This window comes from Perissodus microlepis, chromosome 22 (genome assembly GCF_051167445.1).
Source record: "Perissodus microlepis isolate ML-2025 ecotype Zambia chromosome 22, ASM5116744v1, whole genome shotgun sequence".
In the NCBI taxonomy this organism is placed as follows: domain Eukaryota; kingdom Metazoa; phylum Chordata; class Actinopteri; order Cichliformes; family Cichlidae; genus Perissodus; species Perissodus microlepis.
In genome coordinates, this window is record NC_140481.1 from 31,945,167 (window position 1) to 31,972,595 (window position 27,429).

The window sequence follows — 27,429 nt, forward strand, 5'->3', positions numbered from 1 at the left end:
CTACACTGACCTGTACCCCGTGCTGTGACCAGAGATGTAGCAACACGTTACACAACGATGTTAAAATGCACAAAACATCTTCAGTTTAGAGCTGACACGTTTGGGACGTTGCAGACAATTACAGATTTTGTTCATGTGCATTTTGTCTAAAGAGTGAAACATTTTAAATCTGACACGACATAAAAATATTTATGCAATCAAATCAAGTTTGTTGCTGAACTTTGAATTAATCTTTGACAGAGGTCACTGGTGGTGATTAGACTTATCTTCCAATATTCATTATATTGGGAAATATAATAAATATTGGAATATTGTAAAAATAATGAAAAAGCATTAAACTAAAATTTAATGGGTAAAAAATTATGAAAATATTTGAAGTTGAAAAACCTGAAAAACACCCAGAACTGTAGTTTTAGGACCAACAGGCTGATGAATAAACCAAGTAAACCAAAGTAAAGACAAGCTGCACTTTGACTTTTATTAGAACAATTTGCTGGAACTACAGAGTAATGAAGTACTTCAAGTTTTTGTGTGGATGACTTCCAACCTTACTGTACAGCACAGAGCACAGAGGGACAATATATGTAATCAATATATGATGCAGAATGAACAAGTAAAGACTGTAAGCTGAGTCTGAGGCTCATGCAGGACATTTCATAGTGAGGTGTCTTTGGTTGGATTATTCCAACATTTACATCAAAGCACCAAACTCATTTCTCACAGATGAAGGTCTTTGAATTAGAATAATATGACCGTGTCCATCTCCCATCATTGTCACAGCAGACTCCACAGTAACCAGAAAAAGCATCTGACCATCCTGCTGCCCAGAACCTGTCAGAGAGATCAAATCTGATATGAAACTGGACTAAACTCATAACTATTGTCACATTCATATAAATATGAGTCTCTTTTGGAATATTTCCAATATTTCCTGTATTTCTTTCCCAGGTTTCTCGCCCACTTTCCCTCCTTTAGACTTTTCTCTGAGAATCATCATGCACACTAAAACAGCTTTCAAGCTTTGATGAATATGAAATCTTCCTGCTGTAAAAATGGAGAATAAAAAGAAGTCAGAGCTGACTTTCTGCTGTTTGAAACTGTTTTGTCAGCTGTTTACAGACATCACTTTGAAATGTGTGTCTATCAGGTCATATTTACTGAAGCTTCTTCCTTCATATGTTCTGAAGTTTTACAAACACCAAAGAAGAAGAGACAGGAATTCTCTGAAACAGTTTTTGTTCTGTGAGAAAAGAAACATTACAGCACAAAAACCATGAAGACAAATTGAACAAAGTGAAATGTGTCGGTCGCTGCTTTGAACATTTTTAATCCTGACTTCTTCAAACTGACTTGTTGTAACTGAACGTCATCACAGACTGCAGATGAAGAGAGTTCAAGCACAGCTGTTCATTCAAAGGAGGATTTCTGCTTTTCTTTACATTCAGTTTGTGGGGCTGTTGGAAAATAGCTCAACTCATGTATTGCTGATCTATCTTCCAAAACATCAATGTTTCACTTCTAAATAATAACTCTGGAATAGAAACAAACTAATGACTCACGTTTGTGTCAGCGCTGATCCGTCCACCCATTCCCATTCATATCCTCCTGATGTCCGTTTGGCTCTCAGACCAATCCAGGACTCTCCTCCAAATTTACTGACAAATTCCTGTTTGAGAAGAGACACAAATATTGTCTCCAGTCATAATTCAGCACTTCTGTTGTAGTGACATCATCTTGTGAATATGTCTGAAGGAAGAATAAATGTGATGAAACTTTTCTTTCATTGTGCAGAAATCAGAGAGAAATCCATCAGAGTGCAGACAGGAAGCAGGTCACAGACTGACAGCAGGTCAAAAACACAAGTAACAGATGACTGTCAGCTCCATCAAAGATCACACAGACATGAACAAACACACCCACCTGTTCCTCTTTGCTGTTTATCATCACCAGATCAGCTCCTTTATCTTGACAGGCTCTCCTGCTGTCAGACCAAGTTTTCCTCCCAGTGGATTTAAAGTAACATCTGCTTCCAAATCTCGTCCATCGATCAGGACACTTCTCTTAAAGTCAAACACATGTTTTAAAGTCAGACTTTGTGTCATGTTGTATCACATGAATCTTTGGTCCCTGTCATTTTCCCTGTAAATACTTCATTTAAACTCAGGTTTTCTCTCTTATTCATAATTAACTGAAACTTACATTTATACAGAGAAACTGTTACACAGCATCAAACATTTAGGATTCAAAACAAAGACACAATCAGGTTATCACTGTGTAACACTGATGTTTTCTATTAGTTATTCAAACTTTATTACCTTCTATCTTCTCCTTCAGCTTCTTCACTTCTTCCTGTAGCTGACTGTGGTTTTTACTCAGGTCATCATAACGGCTCTGTAACTGAGTCAGGCTGGTTTTTGTGTCTTTACAGAAAAACAGATTCAAATTAAGTTAAAATGTTCTACAAATATATCTGTGATATAAGAACTTGGTGTTTGCTTACCTTGAAGTTCATCCTGCAGCTCAGTGTGATTCTTTTTGGTGTCATTGTAAACGTGGTTCAGTTTGTTGTATTTAGTCTGAACTTCTTCATGTTTGATTCGAAGTTTGTTTTTTTCACTCTTGTTCAAAGCATCTAAAATATTTTAGTGAAACCAAAATAAAATAAAATAAAATGAGTGAAACGTTGAACAGAAATAATCTTCTTCCTCTGCTTTGTCAAATATATCAATAAGAGTCAGAAACTTGTGCAGCCATTGTTCTTTAACATGTCCTGTGGGTGGAGGTGTTAGAACTACAGGAAATCTGATGAACTAAATACGTATCAACTGTGAACAAAAACCACTGACAAGATTCAGAATAATTGTGCTTCAGTGTGGAGGAAGAAGGTGAAGAATCAAACAGCATTTCTACACCTGTAGTCAGAGATGTTCTCTTTATGCTTTGAAAGAATAGATTCTGACTCATGTGACATGTGCCTGTTCTCACTGAAAATATGTCTTTTTACATTCAGTCAAAGCTGCTCTGAGGCTTCAACACTTCCTCTTTCTGCTTATTTATAATTAATAAATGTTTCTTCCTGCAGCTTCCAGGTAGCTGTTGGTTAAGGTGACTAGCTGCCCACTGCTGTTACAGTCTATCGTACTTTCAGACGTCCTTTTGCAGGCGTCTCTGTTCTCACATCATAGATTTGTGATGTTTCTCCTGATTCAGCATTAAGTCTGTCACACCTCCACCAGGGCCTAAAGGTCAGCTGAAGATCATCAACTGATTTAAAACATAGAATCAAACCACCTTAAAATCCAAACATCAGCAGCTGCTGGAAGTTTTCTCTGTGTTGTTGTTTTTGTTATTGTGGAGTCTTTACCTGATAATATGAAGAACCTCGAGGCAACTGTTGTTGTGATTTGATGTAATAAAAAAAAAAAAAGATTAATTGATATATCCCAGCAGATGAATGGAGCTAACATTAGCTTGTTAGCTACCTGCTTAATACACCAAGTGAACTAACTAGTCGCACAATGACAGACGGCCACTGTCTAACATAGTGTGGCTGCACCTGCATCAGTCTGCAGCAGATGCTGCTGCCTGCCTGCTTTGTTGATATAATCACAGAATCACTGTGCTGAGTGAAGAGTTTGAAGGAACAACAAGAACATTCACTCCACCTCCACAACACACACAAGATATGAGCCAGGAATCATGCACACAGACACACACCTGCTAATCAGTGCTAAGTAACAGACTCATGAAATACTAGAAGCTCAGTCAGCAAAACCAACGTGTTGGTCAGGCTGTACCACACAGCAGCTCATATTATTGATCAGAGAATTCCATTTAAAATGCCACCGTGCAGTTTTTATGAAGAGGAAACTATCCTTAGAGACCAAAACTCATTTGGTCCTGAATGGAAACATGTTTTTAATGCAGCAAAGGTGCTCATTTTAACATGGGAGTCTGTGGGGACTGACTCGCTTTCAGCATCAGCCTCCAGTGGTCATTAAAGGAACTGCAGTTTTTGCTGCTTCTGTGTTGGCTTCATGTACTTCCTGTATTTGCTGTGGCAGAAGGACACGTTCTGGTTGTGAAGCTGCATGTTTGTTGGCTGCTGGGATTCAGTATCAGTCATACATTCATTTGCAGGAGAAGTTCAGAGGTTGTATCTTATCTTACAGCATATGGACAGGATGATGATCCCAGCTAACATCAGGAGGCACAGCACTCTTAGACCCAGTGTAGCACATCTGAAAGAGCCCTTCAGGACCGAAGGAGGATTCTGAGTCTGTGGTCCTGTTAGAAAGCAGTGTGGATGTTGGTTTGTGCTTATTTCCTGTCACTCTGCTTTTAATAGACCTGTGGTTGTACAAACGTAACTCCACAAAAGGATCAGATGCTGAAAACAATACAGTAATACAGTAATACAACAGTATTACTTATTGTTACATCTGCACTTCGAAGTGTCTGAATGACTTTTCTGTGCACAGAACTTAAAAGTCAACAATATGTGAAACATAAACTACAAAGGTTCATACAGCACATGGAGAAACAGATGTTTGATGGGCTGCAGTTATTTGGCATTAAAAGCTGACTGTAACAAACTGAAAGTACATTTAGATTTATAATTGACTTACCTCCTTCCTGTGACTGAAAATGATCATAACTATCTCTGATCTGATCTGTACTCTCGTAGATATCCACCTCCCTCTGCTCCCACTCTGCTCTGCCCTCCTTTCTGCTGTATCTTACCTTCTTTGATAGATCTGGTTTGGCATAAATATCTGAGGACATGTTGAGAGGACGGAGACGCTGAGCAGGAGTTTAAACTGTACTCTAACAGTTCTGCAGTACTGACCCTGGTAGATATCGAGCCGTTTTATTCTTGTCCAGCCTTCTGTCTGCTTTCAGGCAGGAAGAAGCTTTGAGGAAGTGGCAGCATGTAACGAAACACAGACCCTGTGATTAATTTGCATAAAAATTTCTTAACTGCATTTTGTGTTTCTCTTAACTACAGATAAAACTGTGTTGTACAATATGTGTACTTTGTTGAGCTTTTGAGAGCTTTTGACTGAGTTTGCATAAAACAGAAAATGTATAAACTCTTCTTTTTCTAAAGACGTTGAACTTTCACATATAAAAGCACAAACACAGTCACACCTCAGTGTCACAGTTGGTTCGACCCAGGAAATGTTATTTTGTCAGTTACAGTTTGTTTTCTTTCTGTTGCCTTATAGAGAAACAAACTGTTGAGGTTCATCCAGTCGATGTGGAAAGTTTGAACCACGTCTCAGTCACTCTTTAAATGAACAACAATTTATATTTAACTTCACTTCTTCCCTTTTTATGTCATTCACTAACTTTTCCTTTCATTTCTACATTTTGCGCAGAAAAACTGATGCATTTCATTCATACTTTCTTTTTGGGCCGTCCTGGTTAACACACCTCTGCAACATTACATGAGAGTCGGGTACTCGGCCTCTGGATTTGTAAATCTGGGCTGGTGGGTTCAAACTTCAGGAGATCACACTCCTCAGCCTCCCTAAGAAGGTTTATGTCAGAATATTGAAGGAGAAACTCCATCCAATTGTGAAATCTCAAATTCAGAGCAACAATGTGGTTTCCATCCTGGTCATGCAGCACTGGACGAGCTCTTCGTTCTCTCCAGGATGTGTGGGAGTGAGGTCGTCCAGCTTACTGTAGGTTGGTTGAAGTTGAGTGTGAAGTAGTTGGGATGACATTTAGCACCTTCAATTCTGAGGCCATGGTTCTCAGCAAGAAAAAGGTGTTGTGCCTTTTTAAGGTTGGAAATGAGTTTCGTCCCTGAGTCAAGAAGTTAATGAATCCTTGAATTTTGTTCACGAGTGAGAAAAGAAAGCAGCAGGATGTTAGAAGCCAGAGTGGTGCAGTGATCCTGTCTGTTGGGGTGAAGAGAGAGCTGAGCATGAAAGTGCTCAGAGGAGCTACATTCTTACCTTCACCTCGGTAATGAACACAAGCTGTGAGTACTGACTGAAAGAATGAGACACAGGGGGTTGAAACAAGCTTCTACCTAAAGGTGTCTGTGGGCTCAGAGCTGGAGCTCCTCCACACTGAAAGCACCTGACTAGGATTACACCTGTGTGCTACTTAGATGAGCTGTTTGAGGTTTGTCCAACTGGAGGACACACGTTGTCTTAATCATTCAATTCAGTTTTACTTCTACAGCTCCAAATCACAGCAACAGCCTCAAGGTGCTTTATGTTGTGAGGTAGACCCAACAATAACATTACAGTAACAAGTTTGCTGTTTGTGTGTTTTCCAGTGAAGTAGGAGAAACACAGCAGTGTGGGAACAGGAACTAAACACAATCAGGTCTGCAGCATCAAATCATTTCACTTCTAATGTTCAAAATCAAACATCTAACATATTGGAATAAAATTCCTCACAGCGTGTCATGATTCCCACCACAATCAGCAGATACAGCACTCCCAGGTTCACTTCAAAAGCTCTGAACCAGCTTCTTCTCACAGCTGGAAGCTTCTTCTCGGTGTGAACATCTACAAAGATAAAACAAAAAGTCCATTTATGAAGCGCTAATGAGAGACTTTGGAGCTTTTTATTAATCCTCACTGTAGGAATGATCCCAGTAGAAATGAAGTAAATCAGAGTTACCAAACAAATTAGTCGAGTTTGTTAAAAAGTTACAGGAACTCAAACAAGGACAAAGTAATATTAGTCCATTCCAGCTGTTGTGATCGGTCGATGCATTTCTGGCCACTTCTTTGTCGCAGCTTTTGAATAGATCAGTGAGAGAAAAACAATCCTCCTCTCAATATAAGGACTAAATGACCAAAACTATCCTGATGGACGTGAGGGAACGTAGAAAGAAGTGTAGAAACCTGAGGGACAAATATGGAGGAGAGTCCCAGAATATTAGTTTCTATGATGATCATCTGCACGCGGGTCAGAGCTGTGAGGAAAGTGTAATGCTGAGGAACAACCATGAACTGTGGAAACTTTAAAGCTGATTTATAACAAACAGAGTGGTGCTGGGTGTGTGTTACTCTGTGTTTGTGCTTCAGTTACACTCAGTTAGCTTTCTGCTAGCTGTTTCCATCAGTTTGCTTCTCTCCTCTCTACACTCACTCATACTGCATTTTGATGCAGCTGAATTCACAATGAACCTGCATCTTTCTGCTCCTGTTGTCAGACCACAGAACAACTATGAACTACTGATTTAAACGTGCTGCATTAACTACAGGGGGAAGCTGCTAACACACTGGAGCTGCATACCAAGCTGCTGCGCTGCACCTCTGAAAGACGCATTTTTGTAAGCACAACATTGTCGGACAAACTCGACATTCACATATGTTTAAAACAATGACTGTGTGAACAATCTGGCTGTATTTACAGTCATGTTATCACTTGGAGAGGAAGCAGAAAGAGCTGTGCTGCTCCTATTGGCTGCTTCTCTCTGTCACTCACAGACCTCTTCCTGAAAGCAGAGCAGCAGCTGAACCAGTTTGACTTGAAGCCACAGACACTGAAACAGTCAGACGGTTAGAAACGGAGCTCCTAACTGGGAGTAAACAGGCCCAGTGCAACAAATGATCTGTGTGCCAGTTTGGACTGAAACTGGAAACATATTCTGGGGACATGTGACACGAACACTAATATGTCTTAAAGTGGTCGGATATCAGAGCTTTAAAAGACACTGAACAACACTTTCATCATCAACATTTTCTTTGGTTTTGTCACTTTGATGATTTCCTGCTTACCAGCTTCTTGTAGGCCAACGTCAGGGTGCTGCTCTCCATCATCTAACACCTCCACCTCACTTTGCTCTCTCACTCCTCCATCCTCTTGGGACCCTCTGCTGTATTTCACCCTGAAATCTTCAACACTTTGAATTTCTGTAGACATTTTGAGCTGAAAGATATTTGAGCAGCTTCACCGTCTGTCTGTGTCTTTAAGTCCGACAGCTTTGAAGAGAAAACAGAGAGGAAGTAAAACAGGACGAGTCACAGTTCTTCTGACACGTCAGGAGGCGTCAAACTGTCAGTTATGTACAAATGAAAACAACATTCAACAAGATCTGAAGTTCAGTTACAAGAATGTAAAACACTGAAAGAAGTTTTGTTTTTAATATTTTCTATCACAGAGATAATAAGCTTTAACTCAGCAGCTGCAGTATGTTTATAATAACACGGCTTTGTTAGACGCTGCCTTCTACAAACTGTAAGTACATAGAAGCAGCAGAGAGAAGAAGTGTTTGTGACACAGGAAATATGTCAGCGTGAACTATTTATTCATCTTTATTTTTACCAGCACAGAAACTAACAGGGCAGCGTGGTGCTGCAGTGGTGAGCACCATCACTTCTCAGAAAGAGAGTTCCTGTTTTGGGTGGAGTCTTTCTGTGTGGAGGCTCATGGTCCTGGTCTGTGAGCCAGCGTTTGTGTTTGACGTCTGATTCTGGTTCATTTCTTGTTCTGAGGTGAAGTTTTGGTTATGATTGTTGTGTCTCTGTTTGTGTCCCAGGTCTTAGTTTGTTATCTAGCCTCAGGTTTTCTGTTATCATCCCTCCTCTGTGTCCCCGTCCTCTTCCTGTGTTAGTATCTCTCTGTGAAGTCAGTCTTGTCTCCATGTTGATTGGCCTGTTCCCCAGTCGTGTCTCTGTGTTTCTCTCACTCCCTCTGTTCCCTGTGTTCAGTCAGTCTGTGTCTCAGTGTGTGTTTCTGCTGTTTCCTGTTTTACTCTGACAGTCTCTTGTCCTGTGTGCATCTTGTTTAGTTTTGCTTCCTGGTCTCGTTAGTTTGATTATGTTCAGCTTTGTTCCCACCTGTGATCTGTTCCCTTGTGTTTCTTGTCACAGCCTCCTTCATTCCCTCCAGCTGTGTGTTCGTCTGTTTAGTATTTCTTGGTCTAGTTATGGTGTTTTTGCAGTCAGTAATAAATTGTCTTTAAGTTTAGTTTTTGTCTCCGACTCCCACATTTTATCTGCTATCCTGCCTTGCCTCACACAGCGGTACATGACAGGAGATCTCGAGCACTAAAATAAAGCAGCAGACTCCGACCTACAAGTGGCAGCAAGTAGCCGTTTCCTTTCTTGAGGAAAAGCTGAAGTGGAAGCGTTGGCTCACCCCTGGTAGGAGCACATTTTCAGTGGTACTCACCGGGCTCTAAGGGGTCCTCAAAGATGCTGTGTTCGTCCACCTGCTGCCCCGCCTGCACCTGATGTTCTGCAGCTGAAAGTGGGCATCATCCACCCATCTCTGGTTGCTCACTGTTGTTGATCAGCCTCTCCGCTGCCCGCTCATTGGCCTGCCTCCTCATAAGCTCTTCCACCTCGATCCTGAAAGAGTTTCCTGTCTGGGGCCATCAGAGGCTCAATTATCCGGTTTCCCTTTTTCCTTCACCAAGAAGAAAAAAGTGCAGATTTCCTCCTCACGTGGAGCAACAACCTATCACCAGCTGCCGACTCCACCTGGATGATGCCGTTTTGCTCGCCGGAGATTTTACGGGCCGGCTCATCACAGGCTCTTCAGCTGGAATGATGTTGCATCAGCAGCTCCAAACTCTCCTACTTCCTCAGGCCGGAGGAGACGACGCTCCTACTATCGTCCCTCTGTGAGTAAAACTGACAATTAGACTCTGCTCTTTGTTCCCACCTGTGGTCTGTTCCCTTATTGTTTGTATTCATTGTCTGCATTCCCTTGTGTTGCTTGTTGTTGGGTCTAAACATACGACCCTGCTGGATTCAGACCACGAGAGACTGCAAACAGAACACAAGAGCCACTGGTACGGTTTGCTTGCAAGGGGAGATTGCCTCCCAGAACTGACACACGCTCGCCTGTAGCCAACTCCAAACTCCCCTCGCAGCCTTTTATTCAGAGAACACACTGTGAATGTGTTTGTATGTGTGTGTGTGTCTCTGTATACGTGACTTCCTGCTACACAACATATGTTTACAACCGTTTAACAACATCCCTATTCATAAAAGGGTCATCTCCCCCCACCCTGTATATGGCTTAACCCCCTTAATGGTCCACCATATACAAGCATAGGTGAGCCCACAAAGGGCAGGAAGTGGACGTTCCTGAGCAAATAAGGAAACCAGAATCTTTACATGGAATGTGCCTGCAGTTGAACACTATAGCTGTAGCCTCCCCCACCATCCTACATGCAGGGAGGAGAATAGAAACAAGAATATCTTCAATCATGCAGTTTAAACAAGGTTCACAATTCGAAGCACGACAATGACAATTTTTAACAAAGTCACTCCAACACTTGTCATGATCTCCCTCATCCCTCCAGCTGTGTGTTCTAGTTAGTGTTTCCTGGTTTACTTGTGGTGCTTTTGTAATCAAGAACACCATAACTAGCGCAGCAGCCAGACCCTGAACTTCAGCAGGTAACTGATGAGCAGTCAGGCTGCAGCCTCCGTCTCCACCTGTTCATGCTTCTATGGTAGAATCACTGGATAGACCCAGAACAAGCTGGAGAAATTAGATCTCTTGGCTGGCCTGGGAACGCCTTGATGTTCCCTTGGATAAGCTGGAGGAGGTGGCTGTGGAAGTGTGTCTCCCTGTAACCTGAGCCATCCAGCATCCAAGCCCAGTCTGAGTCAGGCAGCCTTCAAACCTTGATGCTGCTGCTAGGTCTGTCAGAGGTGAGAGGTCCCATAATGAAACCAGTTCCAGCTCAGTGACTGCTCCACCAGAGGCATCCCCAGTAACTGGTTGGAGTTTGAGCGTGGACACACTGCCCCAGTGAGTGTACCCCAGCCGGGTATCCCTGTGGAACCAGAGCCAGCGAGCCTAAAGATTTTCCTTTCTATTTGTCTGAGTCCTCTGAGTCATCCAGCCAAGCCCCAGGAGGGCTCCTGTCTGCCTCCAAGTCTCCAGAGAAACTCTGCCTTTGCAGCCAATCTTCAAAGCAGCCCCTCCACTGTTAGCAACACGTCCGACCTCCAGAGAAGTTCTTTCACCTCCTCCATTTTCATACTGTCCATTGTTTTTGTTTTTTTTACTTTTCTGCTCTCTGGTTTTCATTTTAGTTCTGGGTAAAAATCTTCTTACCGACTGCTGTTAGTGGGCAGGCAGAGAAATCTTGCAACAGGTTGGAAGTGACGTCGTTTAAGGAAACACACACTTTAGTTTCAGCTGTTTTCCTAATTAGAGATGTTTAAACATCCAATGTTTACATGAATGAAACCACTGAGGGAAAAATCTGAATGTGTGAGCATAAAGCAGAAAATAAATACATTTTATTTGCTCAACAAAAGCTTCTGCTTACTGCTCCACCATAATCTGTTCAAATGATGACTCAACCAAGACACTGTTTTCACTGTCCAACTCTTCTTTCAGGTCAGTAGATCTTTTACCTGCTCACCTTTACTCATCTTCCTTCTGTGATTCTCTGATGTTATTTTTCATTGAGAAAATTCACAAAATGCACAAAGACCTGGTTTCCAATGTTCCCTGTAGCTCTTCCTTTGTGATTCCTCTCCCATCACACTGTTTTTCTGCTTTCCAGCTCCCCTCTGTTACTGATATTTCAGATCTCATCTGTAAGTTGAAGCCTTCTACTTGTCAGCGAGACCCCATTCCTACAGTTTTGGTCAAGGCCTGTCTGCCCTCTTTGCTTCCCCTCATATCTGCTATCGTCTATTCTTCATTAACCACTGGAACTGTTCCTGCTTCCCTCAAAATTGCTGCCATCAGCCCAATAGTGAAAAAAAAACCTGGTCTAGATCCCAGTAATTTTGATCATTTCCATCCTATTTCCAATCTATCAGTCCTTTCAAATATTCTTGAGAAGATAGTCGCCACACAACTCCACTCACATTTAACTACTACTACTAATAATAATAATAATGTGTATGAACAGTTCCAGTCTGGTTTTCGTCCCTCCCACAGCACAGAAACAGCACTTATAAAAATAACCAGTGATCTTCTTATGGCAGCTGACTCCGGGTTACTTTCCATTCTTATTCTCCTCGATCTGAGCGCTGCTTTTCGACACTATTTCTCACTCTGTTCTCCTCAGTAGGCTAGCCTCCATCGGTCTCTCCCATACTCCACTAGCCTGGTTTAAATCATACCTGTCTGATCACACTCAGTTTATTCAACTCAAATCCTTCACTTCTCAGTCCTTTCCTCTGGTCACTGGCGTGCCCCAGGGATCTGTCCTGGGGCCCCTTCTTTTCATTAACTACCTTCTTCCACTTGGACACATTTTCCGTAAATATAATATTCAGTTTCACTGCTATGCTGATGACACCCAGCTTTATCTGTCCGCTAAACCTTACTCTGCTCTCCCCCCATCCTCCCTCACCCTCTGCTTAGCTGAACTAAATTCATGGCTCTCTTCTAATTGTCATGGTCCGGGTGTGTGCTAGTGTTTCTCCCTCCGAGCCGGCATCTCCAACCCTGGGAGGGGCCTCGGTGTTCTGCTGATTGCTCGCACCTGTGGGTGATTTAGCCGGGGACTCATAAGGCCAGCGCACTCAACCTCTCTTCGCCAGATTCTCAGCTAACCCTTGTTAGTGCAGGCCACCACTGTGCTTTTGTACACACCTGGAAAACTACCCTATCTCATTGTGTGTCTTTCTTTCGTAGCCACGCACCAAGCTGCCGGACGCAAATCTCTGCCGAAGTGCTCCCATCCGGACGCTGGACCACCCGCCAGTCCCACGGGTTGTTCACCCCATTCACCTGCCTCCTCCCTGCCTCAACGCCAGGAATTTCGGACCACACACCTGGACCACTCACCCCTCCACGCCACTACAGACCACCCGCGGCAAGTAAGCAGTACTCAGGAAGATTCAGAACTCACAGCTTGCCCATATTCCTCCCGAACCCTACCTGAACGTCTATACTCTATTTTCAGTGACTCTGACCCTTTCCCCGGACCCAGGTTGACCTTCCCTCCAGTCCAAACCTCGGAGCAGCTGTTTTCCACTGACGAATGACCAGATTGCTCACTTAGCTCGGGCTACATAAACCACTTAGGTTTAGTTGTTGTATTTTGCATTTGTGAAACTCAAATTCCAGTTGTGTTGTCACTGAAACTACTTACATGCTGTTTGGCGCCCAGCAATTGAGTCCTTTTCCTTTTGAGACAGCCTCGGTCGTGACACTTTTTTTTTTTTGCCTGTCCCGTTTGGTTCTTCTGCCATCAGAATTATTGTCTAAAGGCAAAGAAAGATGCCCAACGGATTTACTTTACCAAACTGACCATCCCAGCCTTGCCGTAATGGTCCATTTGATTCACCTTTTATTGTTTATTTTATTTTCACTTGCTGAATACGGGACAGACTTGACTGGGGGAAAGAAACAGCTGAGAAGAGGGACAAGGGCAAAAAACAAAAACCAACAGAATTGGCAGAAAAAAAAAAAAAGAAAAAACCCCACACACACAAGATACAAACAAAGTTAGCAAAAGGCAATTTTAAAAAGATGTGTTTTTAGCTGTTTTTTTTTAAAAGTAATCAATGAATCAGCGGATCGTAAGTCCTGAGGAAGGGAATTCCACAGTCTGGCGGCCACAGTAGCAAAAGCTCTATCACCCCTAGTTTTCAGTCTCGTATACTGAGTGACAAGTAGGCCCTGACTACTCGACCTCAGAGACCTACTAGGGGCATAGGGCTGTAAAAGTTCAATAATATATGGTGGTGCTTGTTGTTGAAGAGCCTTAAAAGTTAAAACCAAAATCTTAAAATGGACTCTAAATTCGACAGGAAGCCAATGTAACTGCATAAGCAACGGTGTTATATGTGAAAATTTAGAAGCTTTCGTCAAAAGTCTTGCTGCAGCATTCTGAACGATCTGCAGACGCTCCAAAGAACCTTTGTTTAAACAAGTAAACAGGGAATTGCAATAGTCCAGTCGTGATGAGATAAAAGCATGAATAACAATCTCCAGTTCGGTATAGGATATTATAGAGCTCAATTTAGAAATATTTCTTAAATGATAAAAGCAAGACCGAACAAGAGATTTAACATGACTATCTAACGTAAGAGCAGGATCAAGGATAATCCCTAAATTCCTGACAGATTGTTTCCAGTACATCATTAAAACAGTTAAAAAACAGCAGAGTAGAAAGAAAAAACACAACAATAGAGCGAGACCAACTACACCCGGCAGCGGCGAAGCCAAACACAGGCGCCATCTTGCCGGTGCTGATTGTCCTATAACAGGTGGAATCAGTGTTAACAAATCATTTGATTCAGTTGGATTGAATCAGAAAAATAATCTGGATTATGAGGATTTCTCTCATTTTATAACATTTCTGTTATTTCAGTGTTTTGTGTTGACTTGGTTTCTAAGGATCATCTAAACTGGTTCCCATTTAATCCTGGTTCTTTAACTGCTTTGAATTTCTCTCCTTCATGATTCAATGTGAATATCCAGTTTGCTGTATTGTAATCGATCCACCTCCCAAATCCTGCAATCATTTCCTGCTTGACTTCTCTGCAGCCTTCATGCTGTTGATGGTGCTCCTCTCATTAACACACTACAAACTGGCATCACTGGTGCTGCTCTCACATGGTTTTCTTCATACTTATCAAACAGCTACTTCATATTAATCAATGTGTGTCCTCATCTGAGTCCCACATGCCTCAGTCCTTGGACCAATTCTGTTCTCTTTATAAATGCTGCCCCTGTGACATCTGCTTAATGGTTTTAATGGGATCTCCTAGCACTGCTGTGCAGATGACACACACACTAATACTTTTCTGTCGAGCCTCTCCTGCCTCAGTGAATGCTTCTCTGTCATCATTTCATGGATTTAAACTTCCTTCATGACAAACTGAAGTTGTGCTGTTTGGCTCAGTTTCTCTGAGGAGGTCAGTCAGTACATCGTCCCCCTCACCAGTAACATCAAATCACCTGTTAAAGATCATTTTGAACCAACAGCTGCATTTTGAGCCTCACATGTCAAAGGTCACACAGTCTTGTTTCCTTTACCTCAGAAATATTGCAAAGATCAAATCTTTACTGTGATTCAATCATCTGGAACTTTGAGTTCATACTTTCTCCTGCCTGATTATTGTAATTCACTTTTCACCTGCATTTCTCAGTCCTCCATAGTTCGTCTGCAGTTAGTGCAGAACTCAGCAGCAAGGCTGCAAACAAAACCTGGCCTGCAGTCTCATATCTCACCTATTCTTGCTTCTCTTCACTGGCTTACAGTGAAATTCAGAATCCTCTTTTAAATCCTGTCATGAACATATAAAGCTGTGCATGAACAGGCCCCTGCTTATATAGCAGAGCTTCTTGGACCTTATCACTGCAGCCGGCCTCTCTGATCATCTAATCAGTGTCTCCCAACTGTCCCTCGCTCTGATTTGAAAACCAGAGGCCATCGTGCTTTTGAGCTTGTTGCAGCCAAACTGTGGAACAGCCTTCCTCAGACTATCAGGTCAGCTGACTGTTAACGGCTGAAACTCATTTTTACAGGTTAGCTCTCCCTCAATCTTTTCCCTTTATTTTCCTCCATAGTTTCTAACTATTGTGTTTCTGATGGAATGAATGTGCTGCTTTGTTTATGTGTCTGTTTATGTGTCTGTATGTTTGCACATGTATACTTATCATCAATGTGTGGCTTTAATTCACAGTATGAAGAACTTTGTAACTCACTGTCAGCTCCATCAAAGATCACACAGACATGAACAAACACACCCACCTGTTCCTCTCTGCTGTTTATCATCACCAGATCAGTTCCTTTACCCTGACAGTGTCTCCTGCTGTCAGACCAAGTTTTCCTCTCAGTGGATTTAAAGTAACATCTGCTTCCAAATCTCGTCCATCGATCAGGACACCACTTCCCTTAAAGTCAAACACATGTTTTAAAGTCAGACTTTGTGTCATGTTGTATCACATGAATCTTTGGTCCCTGTCATTTTCCCTGTAAATACTTCATTTAAACTCAGGTTTTCTCTCTTATTCATAATTAACTGAAACTTACATTTATACAGAGAAACTGTTACACAGCATCAAACATTTAGGATTCAAAACAAAGACACAATCAGGTTATCACTGTGTAACACTGATGTTTTCTATTAGTTATTTAAAGTTTATTACCTTCTATCTTCTCCTTCAGCTTCTTCACTTCTTCCTGTAGCTGACTGTGGTTTTTACTCAGTTCATCATAACGGCTCTGTAACTGAGTCAGGCTGGTTTTTGTGTCTTTAGAGAAAAACAGATTAAAATTAAGTTAAAATATTCTGCAAATATCTGTGATATAAGAACTTGGTGTTTGCTTACCTTGAAGTTCATCCTGGAGCTCAGTGTGGCTGTTCTTCATTTTGTTGAATTCACTCTTGTTCAAAGCATCTAAAATATTTTAGTGAAACCAAAATAAAATAAAATAAAATGAGTGAAACATTGAACAGAAATAATCTTCTTCCTCTGCTTTGTCAAATATATCAATAAGAGTCAGAAACTTGTGCAGCCATTGTTCTTTAACATGTCCTGTGGGTGGAGGTGTTAGAACTACAGGAAATCTGATGAGCTAAATACGTATCAACTGTGAACAAAAACCACTGACAAGATTCAGAATAATTGTGCTTCAGTGTGGAGGAAGAAGGTGAAGAGTCAAACAGCTTCTCTCACCCCAAACGGTCGCAGCAGATGGCCGCCCCTCCCTGAGCCTGGTTCTGCTGGAGGTTTCTTCCTGTTAAAAGGGAGTTTTTCCTTCCCACTGTCGCCAAAGTGCTTGCTCATAGGGGGTCATGTGATTGTTGGGTTTTTCTCTGTATCTATGAAGCGCCTTGAGGCGACTTTTGTTGTGATTTGGCGCTATATAAATAAAATTGAATTTCTACATCTGTAGTCAGAGATGTTATCTTTATGCTTTGAAAGAATAGATTCTGACTCATGTGACATGTGCCTGTTCTCACTGAAAATATGTCTTTTTACATTCAGTCAAAGCTGCTCTGAGGCTTCAACACTTCTTCTTTCTGCTTATTTATAATTAATAAATGTTTCTTCCTGCAGCTTCCAGGTAGCTGTTGGTTAAGGTGACTAGCTGCCCACTGCTGTTACAGTCTATCGTACTTTCAGACGTCCTTTTGCAGGCGTCTCTGTTCTCACATCATAGATTTGTGATGTTTCTCCTGATTCAGCATTAAGTCTGTCACACCTCCACCAGGGCCTAAAGGTCAGCTGAAGATCATCAACTGATTTAAAACATAGAATCAAACCACCTTAAAATCCAAACATCAGCAGCTGCTGGAAGTTTTCTCTGTGTTGTTGTTTTTGTTATTGTGGAGTCTTTACCTGATAATGTGAAGAACCTCGAGGCAACTGTTGTTGTGATTTGATGTAATAAAAAAAAAAAAGATTAATTGATATATACCAGCAGATGAATGGAGCTAACATTAGCTTGTAAGCTACCTGTTTAATACACCAAGTGAACTAACTAGTCGCACAATGACAGACGGCCACTGTCTAACATAGTGTGGCTGCACCTGCATCAGTCTGCAGCAGATGCTGCTGCCGGTGCAGCCACTGTCTAACATAGTGTGGCTGCACCTGCATCAGTCTGCAGCAGATGCTGCTGCCTGTCTGCTTTGTTGAGATAATCACAGAATCACTGTGCTGAGTGAAGAGTTTGAAGGAACAACAAGAACATTCACTCCACCTCCACAACACACACAAGATATGAGCCAGGAATCATGCACACAGACACACACCTGCTAATCAGTGCTAAGTAACAGACTCATGAAATACTAGAAGCTCAGTCAGCAAAACCAACGTGTTGGTCAGGCTGTACCACACAGCAGCTCATATTATTGATCAGAGAATTCCATTTAAAATGCCACCGTGCAGTTTTTATGAAGAGGAAACTATCCTTAGAGACCAAAACTCATTTGGTCCTGAATGGAAACATGTTTTTAAGGCAGCAAAGGTGCTCATTTTAACATGGGAGCCTGTGGGGACTGACTCGCTTTCAGAATCAGCCTCCAGTGGTCATTAAAGGAACTGCAGTTTTTGCTGCTTCTGTGTTGGCTTCAGGTACATCCTTGAAGTACATGACATTATAATAACAAGTTTGCTGTTTGTGTGTTTTCCAGTGAAGTAGGAGAAACACAGCAGTGTGGGAACAGGAACTACTGTAAACACAATCAGGTTTGCAGCATCAAATCATTTCACTTCAAGTGTTCAAAATCAAACATCTAACATATTGCAATAAAATTCCTCACAGCGTGTCATGATTCCCACCACAATCAGCAGATACAGCACTCCCAGGTTCACTTCAAAAGCTCTGAACCAGCTTCTTCTCACAGCTGGAAGCTTCTTCTCGGTGTGAACATCTACAAAGATAAAACAAAAAGTCCATTTATGAAGCACTAATGAGAGACTTTGGAGCTTTTTATTAATCCTCACTGTAGGAATGATCCCAGTAGAAATGAAGTAAATCAGATTTACCAAACAAATTAGTCGAGTTTGTTAAAAAGTTACAGGAACTCAAACAAGGACAAAGTAATATTAGTCCATTCCAGCTGTTGTGATCGGTCGATGCATTTCTGGCCACTTCTTTGTCGCAGCTTTTGAATAGATCAGTGAGAGAAAAACAATCCTCCTCTCAATATAAGGACTAAATGACCAAAACTATCCTGATGGACGTGAGGGAACGTAGAAAGAAGTGTAGAAACCTGAGGGACAAATATGGAGGAGAGTCCCAGAATATTAGTTTCTATGATGATCATCTGCACGCGGGTCAGAGCTGTGAGGAAAGTGTAATGCTGAGGAACAACCATGAACTGTGGAAACTTTAAAGCTGATTTATAACAAACAGAGTGGTGCTGGGTGTGTGTTACTCTGTGTTTGTGCTTCAGTTACACTCAGTTAGCTTTCTGCTAGCTGTTTCCATCAGTTTGCTTCTCTCCTCTCTACACTCACTCATACTGCATTTTGATGCAGCTGAATTCACAATGAATCTGCATCTTTCTGCTCCTGTTGTCAGACCACAGAACAACTATGAACTACTGATTTAAACGTGCTGCATTAACTACAGGGGGAAGCTGCTAACACACTGGAGCTGCATACCAAGCTGCTGCGCTGCACCTCTGAAAGACGCATTTTTGTAAGCTAAGTGCTCAGCCAGACTGAAAAACAGGAAGTTTTAGTGCACAGCCATATTAATAGATAAGACACTGAATGAGGAACTTGCCATATAAGCAATGTTTGAGACTGATGTGTAAAGTACCAAAATAAAACCTGTATGAAGCACAGTTTATGATTCTAATGTTAGAGAGCTCTTGGAACTGGCGTTTGAGCTGTGCAGAGGTCTCTCTCTTCCGGAAGATTATTTGATTAAAAGAAGTATAAATATTTTAACACACTATGAGTCGGTTTTCTCTGTTCTGTCATGGGGACAATAGAATCTGGGTTTAATATTTGGTGTTCCCGCCCGGTTCGTCGTGCAACAGAGAGAACAAATGTGGCCGAAGGTTGGATCTGATATGAGGCGAACAGAAGACCGGTCTAAAAAGATTTAAAGGTAGGCACAAACCTGTTCAACAAGCAAATTTGTGCAAATTGGCTGAATTCTAAATTATCTGTTCGCTGAGTAGATGATCTTAACTATCAAATTGGCTCAGTAGTGGTAAAACCAAATTCTTGAGAATAAAGTAAAGTTTTGAAGAAATGAAAGTGAAGCTTTGAAGTAAGGATAATGAAACTGTGAGAAAAAGACAGTACTGGGATAAAAGTAACAGAAAAGAGACCAATGTGTGTTTAAGAAAACACAGGATCATAGTTTATGGTTTAATAAGTGTCAAGTTCAGAAGTGCAGACTTCCTCCCTACTGGAGACGTCCAGTAGGTGGTCCGGCGTGGCCGTACTGGAGATTGACCGTCTACCAAGACTTGGGACCTTGGTTTAAAAATAGGTTATGATCAGAAGATCATTTTGAGAGACACTTATTTGTGAGTAAAAAGAGTAATTTCGGACGAGGAAGTCCGACAGAAAGCACGTGGTGCTGTCAGGTTGTTTAAGTGACACAGAATTTCAGAAAATCGAGTCAGAAATAGTTTTGTGGCTCTTGGTAAACTGATTTTGAAGGAAAATCAGTGTTTGTGCTGAAGTAACAGATCCGGCTCGGTCTGAAGGGAAGACTCAGCTGTACAATTTTGAGTTTGCAGTGTTGTTGTTGATATTAACAGATCCGGCGTGGTCTGAGGAAAAGAAATCGGTGAATGGTTGATATACTTACATGATGTCACAGCGAGTGAGAAGAGCCGTGTGGAAAAGGAAAAGGAGGATCCAAACGCAGGCAGTCGTGAAGGTGTGAAGGTGATTTATTGAACACAAAAAATAGAGAGGCAAACGGCAAAATGGAGAACTAAACTATACTGGGACAACTAAACTACTGAACAAGAACACGAACCTGAACATAAAGGAAGGAAGCCGATGGTACATGATGATGACGGCAGGGAACACACGGATGACACATGGTGGAAACACAGACAGACCAGCAACTACAAAGACAGAAGACGCGACTTAAATGCACACCAAACAAAAAAAAGGAGCACAAGAGTCCAAAAACGCAAGAAAACAGTTCAAGAACACAGGAAAACAGATCAAAAACAAAACCAAACTAGAGCTCAACAAGAGTCCGAGAAAAGTTCAGGGGGTCGACCCGGGGGTCGACAACATAAGGACCAAGACAGTTCTGGAGGCCGGCCGTGCACACGGCAACGGCGGCGGTGCAGGCAAAACCAATCAGGAGGCCGGCCACTTGGAAGGCAGTGGCGGCCACTGAGCAGGTCCGGAGGCCGGCCGCGAAGCCAGCGGTGGCGACGAACTTCCTCCAGAGGCCGGCCTCGACGGCCATAACGCCCCACTAGAGGCCTAGAAAGCGGCCGGCAGAGGCGAGGCGGAACAGGGCGAGGTGGGTCCCATGACGTTGTGGTAACCGCAGGGCCAGACGAGGCAGGGCCAGACGAAGGCAACTGAAGCTGGACCAGGCGAAGGCGGAGCTGAATCTGGACCAGGCGTGGAGGAAGACACAGAGGCGGAACCTGACGGCAGCGGGACGGCTGCAGGCGATGATGCTGCAGGCGATGATGCTGCAGGCGGTGAGGCTGCAGGCGGTGATGTGGAGGCTGCAGGTGGTGAGGCTGCAGGCGGCGATGTGAATGCTGCAGGTGACGGTGTAGAAGTCGCAGGGGATGATTCAGCAGGTGACGGCTGAACAGACTTCCCCGGACCGTCAGCTGACATGAGGATGTGCTTGCTGGGTCCTCCAGGACCCCCAGCAGACGAGGCGTGGTGCTGGGTGGGCTCCTCGGACCCACCAGCTGACGAGGCGTGAGGCTGGACGGGCGACTCGGGCCCTCCAGCAGACGTGGCGTGAGGCTGGCTGGGTTCTCCCGAACCCCCAGCAGACGTGGCGTGAGGCTGGACGGGCTCCTCCGGCCCTCCAGCTGAGATAGACGGCTGAATGGGTCCCTCTGATCCTCCAGCAGAGGACTGGGGCAGAGGGGCGAACTCACTGGAGCTCTCAGCAGGGGATGACGGTTGAGACTGCTCAGTAAAGTCCTCTAGTGAAGCTGCTGGTGCTGGCATCTTGACCTCTAGGGGTCCAGAGTTGTCTGGTGACTGACACCCAGCCTCTGGGGAGGCCCTAGAGGGAGCAACTGTCTCTGAGATGGCCAGCTTAAGTGAACCAGCTAAAGTTTGTATGAAGTGTGTTCCCTGCTTGTAATGAGGCTGTGAGGATGATGACTGAGTGAATGAGTGGGTAGGCTGCTGAGCTAGTGGCGACTGAACTATAGGTAGCAGAGACGATTGTAGTGGAGGCGTAATAAGTGGTGAAGTGGCTGCTGACTGAACTGAGGGCAGCAGGGCTGCTGACTGAAAAAAGGGGGATTTAAGGTTTAGTTCGAAATGGGTTTTAGGATCATTTTTATGACTTTTGGGGTTTTTGATAATTTAGATATTGTAAAACTGAGGCAGAAATTGTTATTTTTATGTTTAAGTTAAAGGATTAAAATGAACTGAATCCCGTGTAGAAGATAAAATGCCGGTGTTCATAAGAAGCTGTATACCAAACTTAAAGGGAAACTGCGGGACACTTTAAATAGAGAGATATGCTTTGGGGAAAACTAGCGAAGATTTTAGGAGTAGAAAATGTTTGATTTCTTTTTGATTTCTAGAATAAGTGGTTATAATGCAGGCTTACGCATACAAATGTTGCATAGATTTATTTCTAGGGTAGAGGTGAAACACAGTTTGCTTTGTCTTTGTGTAGGAACTGGTGATGCAGAAGCTGTAAAGATAGACATGCCATGAATAAGTTGATAGGAAACATGTCAAGAGTGAGACAGCCATATAGAGCAAATGTGGTAGAGCTTGTAATTAAATGTGGGCTTGAAAAGAGGAAGCAAATTTGGTACAGGACGTGCTTGAGATGATCAGATGAGAGAAGGGGAGAGCTTCTTAAGAGGGGGTTGAAAGTGTCGCTTACCCAAATGAATAACATTGAAGATTATATATGTAGAAATGATTTTTTATACACATTGCGATTGTGCTCATGAAGGAGTTGATGCCCAGTCTATTGAAGGTTTCAAGCTTTGTTTGGCGCGATGTCCAGACAATCTATTGTGTAAGTGACTTGGAGCATAGAAGGATAACAGCATACACGCTTACAAACACATAGAATCCATAAACCTGCCAAAGGCCTGAAATTCATTTAGCTTCTAACTACATTTTAGTCTAGTTGGTAACAGATGACAGGAGATTAGTTAAAGAAGAGCATCCATCTCAGGGACCATGTAGGCTTGATGTTTATTGCCTTGTATGGAAAGAAGATGCTAGAAAGAGGAACTTGGGTGTCTGACTTTAGCTCTAAAAATTGATCATTGTCTGTAAAATATGCAAATGATGTTCTTAAGATATAAATTATGTTCTTAGAACGCGAGAAGGGGCATAACCCTAATGAATGAAACCATGCTGAATTGAGCTGTTCGGAGAAGATCTCTGTCTGTTTTTTATGCTCAGATGGTGATGGTTTATATCTTACCCTGGGCGTGTTTAATAAAACTAAAAGTGTTGCTTACACACATAAAGAGCATTGAGATTAAGTAAAGTTAATATAAAGGACAGAGCCCAGAACGTGATATGGTGAGACAACTTTGAATGATTAAAGGAACATTAGATGAACACAGTAGATTAGTGAGGTGTAGCAGAGAGACGCTTTTTGTTTTCTATCCTTTACAGGAGAAGATTTCAGGACCACAGCGACCACAGGGGTGGCGAGAATCCTGGAAGCCCGAGGCCGAACGGAACCAACCAGAGAAAGGAGAAGAACAGAGCACAAAGACACCTAGTTGTTTACATTGCAAAGAAGATCAAAAGCTTGTTAGACACAGGTTATAATGGGAGCATAAAAGTAATGAGAGGGACTTTAGGAATTGTTGCAGGATTTATATATTATGGAAATTGCCCAAACACAGTGCGCTACCCATTAAAGGGGGCGAAGAAACCAGGCCTAAGTTTTAAAGATGAAACGGGTTAACTCATAACTAATAGAGGATGTTTCCAAAGGTTGACAAAATAATCTAGGACCTTTTACCAGGAAAAGCTAATTGTATCTTTTGGAGTTTACAGTGTGCACTGAGGGAAGTCAGGAATAGTTTTAAACTGGGATTCTAGTTGAAAAGGGGGTGAAGGAAGTAGATTTAGGGCAGCTCACAGCCCGGCGTAGATGCAAGGTGCTGTCACACAGCTTAAGTTATTTGTTTGATTTATTTTTATGAAAAAATAATAAGGAAACATTGAAAACATACAACCCGTTGAGGGGACAGATAGGGTTGGGCAATTGAAAGGTTTTGTTTTGTTTAACATAATTTCTTTTGTTATATTTTAGCTTTTAACATGGAACACGCCTCTCTGGAGCTTCTCTCCTGATGCTACCCCCCCAAAAAACCTTCTCTATAGAGACTATGTCAGCTCCCAAAGAGATAAAAGCAAACTAAAAGCCAGCAATAAACAACTTAAACATAAACAATCACAAAGAAAGAACAACACAGAATCCACATGTGAACCAAAGATTAAAACAGTGAAGTGTGGATTATTAAATATTATGTCTCTCTCGTAAAAGTCTCTGTTATCTCACCCCAACCGGTCACAGCAGATGGCCCCGCCCCTCCCTGAGCCTGGTTCTGCTGGAGGTTTCTTCCTGTTAAAAGGGAGTTTTTCCTTCCCACTGTCGCCAAAGGGCTTGCTCATAGGGGGTCATATGATTGTTGGGTTTTTCTCTGTATCTATGAAGCGCCTTGAGGCGACTTTTGTTGTGATTTGGCGCTATATAAATAAAATTGAATTTGATTGTATTGAAGTAAACTTAATGTGCTAAATTAGGAATTAGTTCATTCCTCAAGTGAGAAATGAAAAAGGGGGACTGTTAGGGATAAGAGAAATATTTTTAATGTGCATCTGCTCATTATATTGTTTTATGTACTTTAATAAAGGCTTGTAGAGCAAGGCCACTTTTAACTCACAAACTAAGTGCTCAGCCAGACTGAAAAACAGGAAGTTTTAGTGCACAGCCATATTAATAGATAAGACACTGAAATGAGGAACTTGCCATATAAGCAATGTTTGAGACTGTGTGATGTGTAAAGTACCAAAATAAAACCTATATGAAGCACAGTTTATGATTCTAATGTTAGAGAGCTCTTGCAACTGGCGTTTGAGCTGCGCAGAGGTCTCTCTCTTCCAGAAGATGATTGAATAAAAGAAATATCAATATTTTAACACACTGAGTCGTTTTCTCTGTTCTGTCATGGGGACAAAAGAATCGGGGTTTAATATCGGATATCAGAGCTTTAAAAGACACTGAACAACACTTTCATCATCAACATTTTCTTTGGTTTTGTCACTTTGATGATTTCCTGCTTACCAGCTTCTTGTAGGCCAACGTCAGGGTGCTGCTCTCCATCATCTAACACCTCCACCTCACTTTGCTCTCTCACTCCTCCATCCTCTTGGGACCCTCTGCTGTATTTCACCCTGAAATCTTCAACACTTTGAATTTCTGTAGACATTTTGAGCTGAAAGATCTTTGAGCAGCTTCACCGTCTGTCTGTGTCTTTAAGTCCGACAGCTTTGAAGAGAAAACAAAGAGGAAGTAAAACAGGACGAGTCACAGTTCTTCTGACACGTCAGGAGGTGTCAAACTGTCAGTTATGTACAAATGAAAACAACATTCAACAAGATCTGAAGTTCAGTTACAAGAATGTAAAACACTGAAAGAAGTTTTGTTTTTAATATTTTCTATCACAGAGATAATAAGCTTTAACTCAGCAGCTGCAGTATGTTTATAATAACACGGTTTTGTTAGACGCTGCCTTCTACAAACTGTAAGTACATAGAAGCAGCAGAGAGAAGAAGTGTTTGTGACACAGGAAATATGTCAGAGTGAACTATTTATTCATCGTTATTTTTACCAGCACAGAAACTAACAGGGCAGCGTGGTGCTGCAGTGGTGAGCACCATCACTTCTCAGAAAGAGAGTTCCTGTTTTGGGTGGAGTCTTTCTGTGTGGAGGCTCATGGTCCTGGTCTGTGAGCCAGCGTTTGTGTTTGACGTCTGATTCTGGTTCATTTCTTGTTCTGAGGTGAAGTTTTGGTTATGATTGTTGTGTCTCTGTTTGTGTCCCAGGTCTTAGTTTGTTATCTAGCCTCAGGTTTTCTGTTATCATCCCTCCTCTGTGTCCCCGTCCTCTTCCTGTGTTAGTATCTCTCTGTGAAGTCAGTCTTGTCTCCATGTTGATTGGCCTGTTCCCCAGTCGTGTCTCTGTGTTTCTCTCACTCCCTCTGTTCCCTGTGTTCAGTCAGTCTGTGTCTCAGTGTGTGTTTCTGCTGTTTCCTGTTTTACTCTGACAGTCTCTTGTCCTGTGTGCATCTTGTTTAGTTTTGCTTCCTGGTCTCGTTAGTTTGATTATGTTCAGCTTTGTTCCCACCTGTGATCTGTTCCCTTGTGTTTCTTGTCACAGCCTCCTTCATTCCCTCCAGCTGTGTGTTCGTCTGTTTAGTATTTCTTGGTCTAGTTATGGTGTTTTTGCAATCAGTAATAAATTGTCTTTAAGTTTAGTTTTTGTCTCCGACTCCCACATTTTATCTGCTATCCTGCCTTGCCTCACACAGCGGTACATGACAGGAGATCTCGAGCACTAAAATAAAGCAGCAGACTCCGACCTACAAGTGGCAGCAAGTAGCCGTTTCCTTTCTTGAGGAAAAGCTGAAGTGGAAGCGTTGGCTCACCCCTGGTAGGAGCACATTTTCAGTGGTACTCACCGGGCTCTAAGGGGTCCTCAAAGATGCTGTGTTCGTCCACCTGCTGCCCCGCCTGCACCTGATGTTCTGCAGCTGAAAGTGGGCATCATCCACCCATCTCTGGTTGCTCACTGTTGTTGATCAGCCTCTCCGCTGCCCGCTCATTGGCCTGCCTCCTCATAAGCTCTTCCACCTCGATCCTGAAAGAGTTTCCTGTCTGGGGCCATCAGAGGCTCAATTATCCGGTTTCCCTTTTTCCTTCACCAAGAAGAAAAAAGTGCAGATTTCCTCCTCACGTGGAGCAACAACCTATCACCAGCTGCCGACTCCACCTGGATGATGCCGTTTTGCTCGCCGGAGATTTTACGGGCCGGCTCATCACAGGCTCTTCAGCTGGAATGATGTTGCATCAGCAGCTCCAAACTCTCCTACTTCCTCAGGCCGGAGGAGACGACGCTCCTACTATCGTCCCTCTGTGAGTAAAACTGACAATTAGACTCTGCTCTTTGTTCCCACCTGTGGTCTGTTCCCTTATTGTTTGTATTCATTGTCTGCATTCCCTTGTGTTGCTTGTTGTTGGGTCTAAACATACGACCCTGCTGGATTCAGACCACGAGAGACTGCAAACAGAACACAAGAGCCACTGGTACGGTTTGCTTGCAAGGGGAGATTGCCTCCCAGAACTGACACACGCTCGCCTGTAGCCAACTCCAAACTCCAAACTCCCCTCGCAGCCTTTTATTCAGAGAACACACTGTGAATGTGTTTGTATGTGTGTGTGTGTCTCTGTATGCGTGACTTCCTGCTACACAACATATGTTTACAACCGTTTAACAACATCCCTATTCATAAAAGGGTCATCTCCCCCCACCCTGTATATGGCTTAACCCCCTTAATGGTCCACCATATACAAGCATAGGTGAGCCCACAAAGGGCAGGAAGTGGACGTTCCTGAGCAAATAAGGAAACCAGAATCTTTACATGGAATGTGCCTGCAGTTGAACACTATAGCTGTAGCCTCCCCCACCATCCTACATGCAGGGAGGAGAATAGAAACAAGAATATCTTCAATCATGCAGTTTAAACAAGGTTCACAATTCGAAGCACGACAATGACAATTTTTAACAAAGTCACTCCAACACTTGTCATGATCTCCCTCATC

General features: G+C 42.6%; 2 protein-coding genes across 8 annotated transcripts; both read right to left on the reverse strand.

Annotated features, from left to right (window-relative positions):
* Positions 1 to 453: 453 nt before the first annotated feature.
* LOC146363573 (uncharacterized) lies at positions 454 to 6,387 on the reverse strand. The gene is made up of 7 exons (XM_084919144.1): positions 4,629 to 6,387; positions 4,171 to 4,287; positions 2,501 to 2,632; positions 2,316 to 2,420; positions 1,921 to 2,060; positions 1,560 to 1,666; positions 454 to 831 (listed from the first exon to the last, which is right to left on the reverse strand). The coding sequence occupies exons 1-7, from the start codon at positions 4,783 to 4,785 to the stop codon at positions 711 to 713; spliced, it is 879 nt and encodes a 292-aa protein (XP_084775270.1). The 5' UTR covers positions 4,786 to 6,387; the 3' UTR covers positions 454 to 710.
* Positions 6,388 to 7,751: 1,364 nt separating this feature from the next.
* On the reverse strand, positions 7,752 to 26,979 carry LOC146363574 (uncharacterized). Of its 7 annotated transcripts, XM_084919146.1 has the most exons (8): positions 26,289 to 26,979; positions 24,893 to 25,096; positions 18,186 to 18,296; positions 16,246 to 16,314; positions 16,063 to 16,167; positions 15,665 to 15,807; positions 13,055 to 13,166; positions 7,804 to 7,955 (listed from the first exon to the last, which is right to left on the reverse strand). In XM_084919146.1, exons 2-8 carry the CDS (start codon positions 25,035 to 25,037, stop codon positions 7,924 to 7,926), a joined length of 717 nt encoding a protein of 238 aa, XP_084775272.1. In that variant the 5' UTR covers positions 25,038 to 25,096; positions 26,289 to 26,979; the 3' UTR covers positions 7,804 to 7,923. The 7 variants fall into 7 exon arrangements, 4 of the variants coding, with proteins under 4 accessions (XP_084775273.1, XP_084775272.1, XP_084775274.1 ...); XM_084919147.1 differs by lacking the exon at positions 13,055 to 13,166 and having other exon boundaries at positions 7,752 to 7,955; XM_084919148.1 differs by lacking the exons at positions 7,804 to 7,955; positions 13,055 to 13,166 and adding an exon at positions 9,151 to 9,599.
* Between the last annotated feature and the right edge of the window lie 450 nt (positions 26,980 to 27,429).

What these genes read in the sequence shown, in the direction of transcription:
- LOC146363573 (XM_084919144.1), bottom strand. Translation starts at nt 4,785, where the DNA reads ATGTCCTCAGATATTTATGCCAAACCAGATCTATCAAAGAAGGTAAGA. An exon ending in GCTGCAGGATGAACTTCAAG is followed by an intron (nt 2,421 to 2,500) that starts GTAAGCAAACAC and finishes TTTTCTGTAAAG; the next exon opens with ACACAAAAACCAGCCTGACT. An exon ending in GCTGAAGGAGAAGATAGAAG is followed by an intron (nt 2,061 to 2,315) that starts GTAATAAAGTTT and finishes TTTGACTTTAAG; the next exon opens with AGAAGTGTCCTGATCGATGG.
- LOC146363574 (XM_084919145.1), bottom strand. Translation starts at nt 25,037, where the DNA reads ATGTCTACAGAAATTCAAAGTGTTGAAGATTTCAGGGTGAAATACAGC. An exon ending in CGTTGGCCTACAAGAAGCTG is followed by an intron (nt 18,297 to 24,892) that starts GTAAGCAGGAAA and finishes TTATCTTTGTAG; the next exon opens with ATGTTCACACCGAGAAGAAG. An exon ending in GCTCCAGGATGAACTTCAAG is followed by an intron (nt 16,168 to 16,245) that starts GTAAGCAAACAC and finishes TTTTCTCTAAAG; the next exon opens with ACACAAAAACCAGCCTGACT.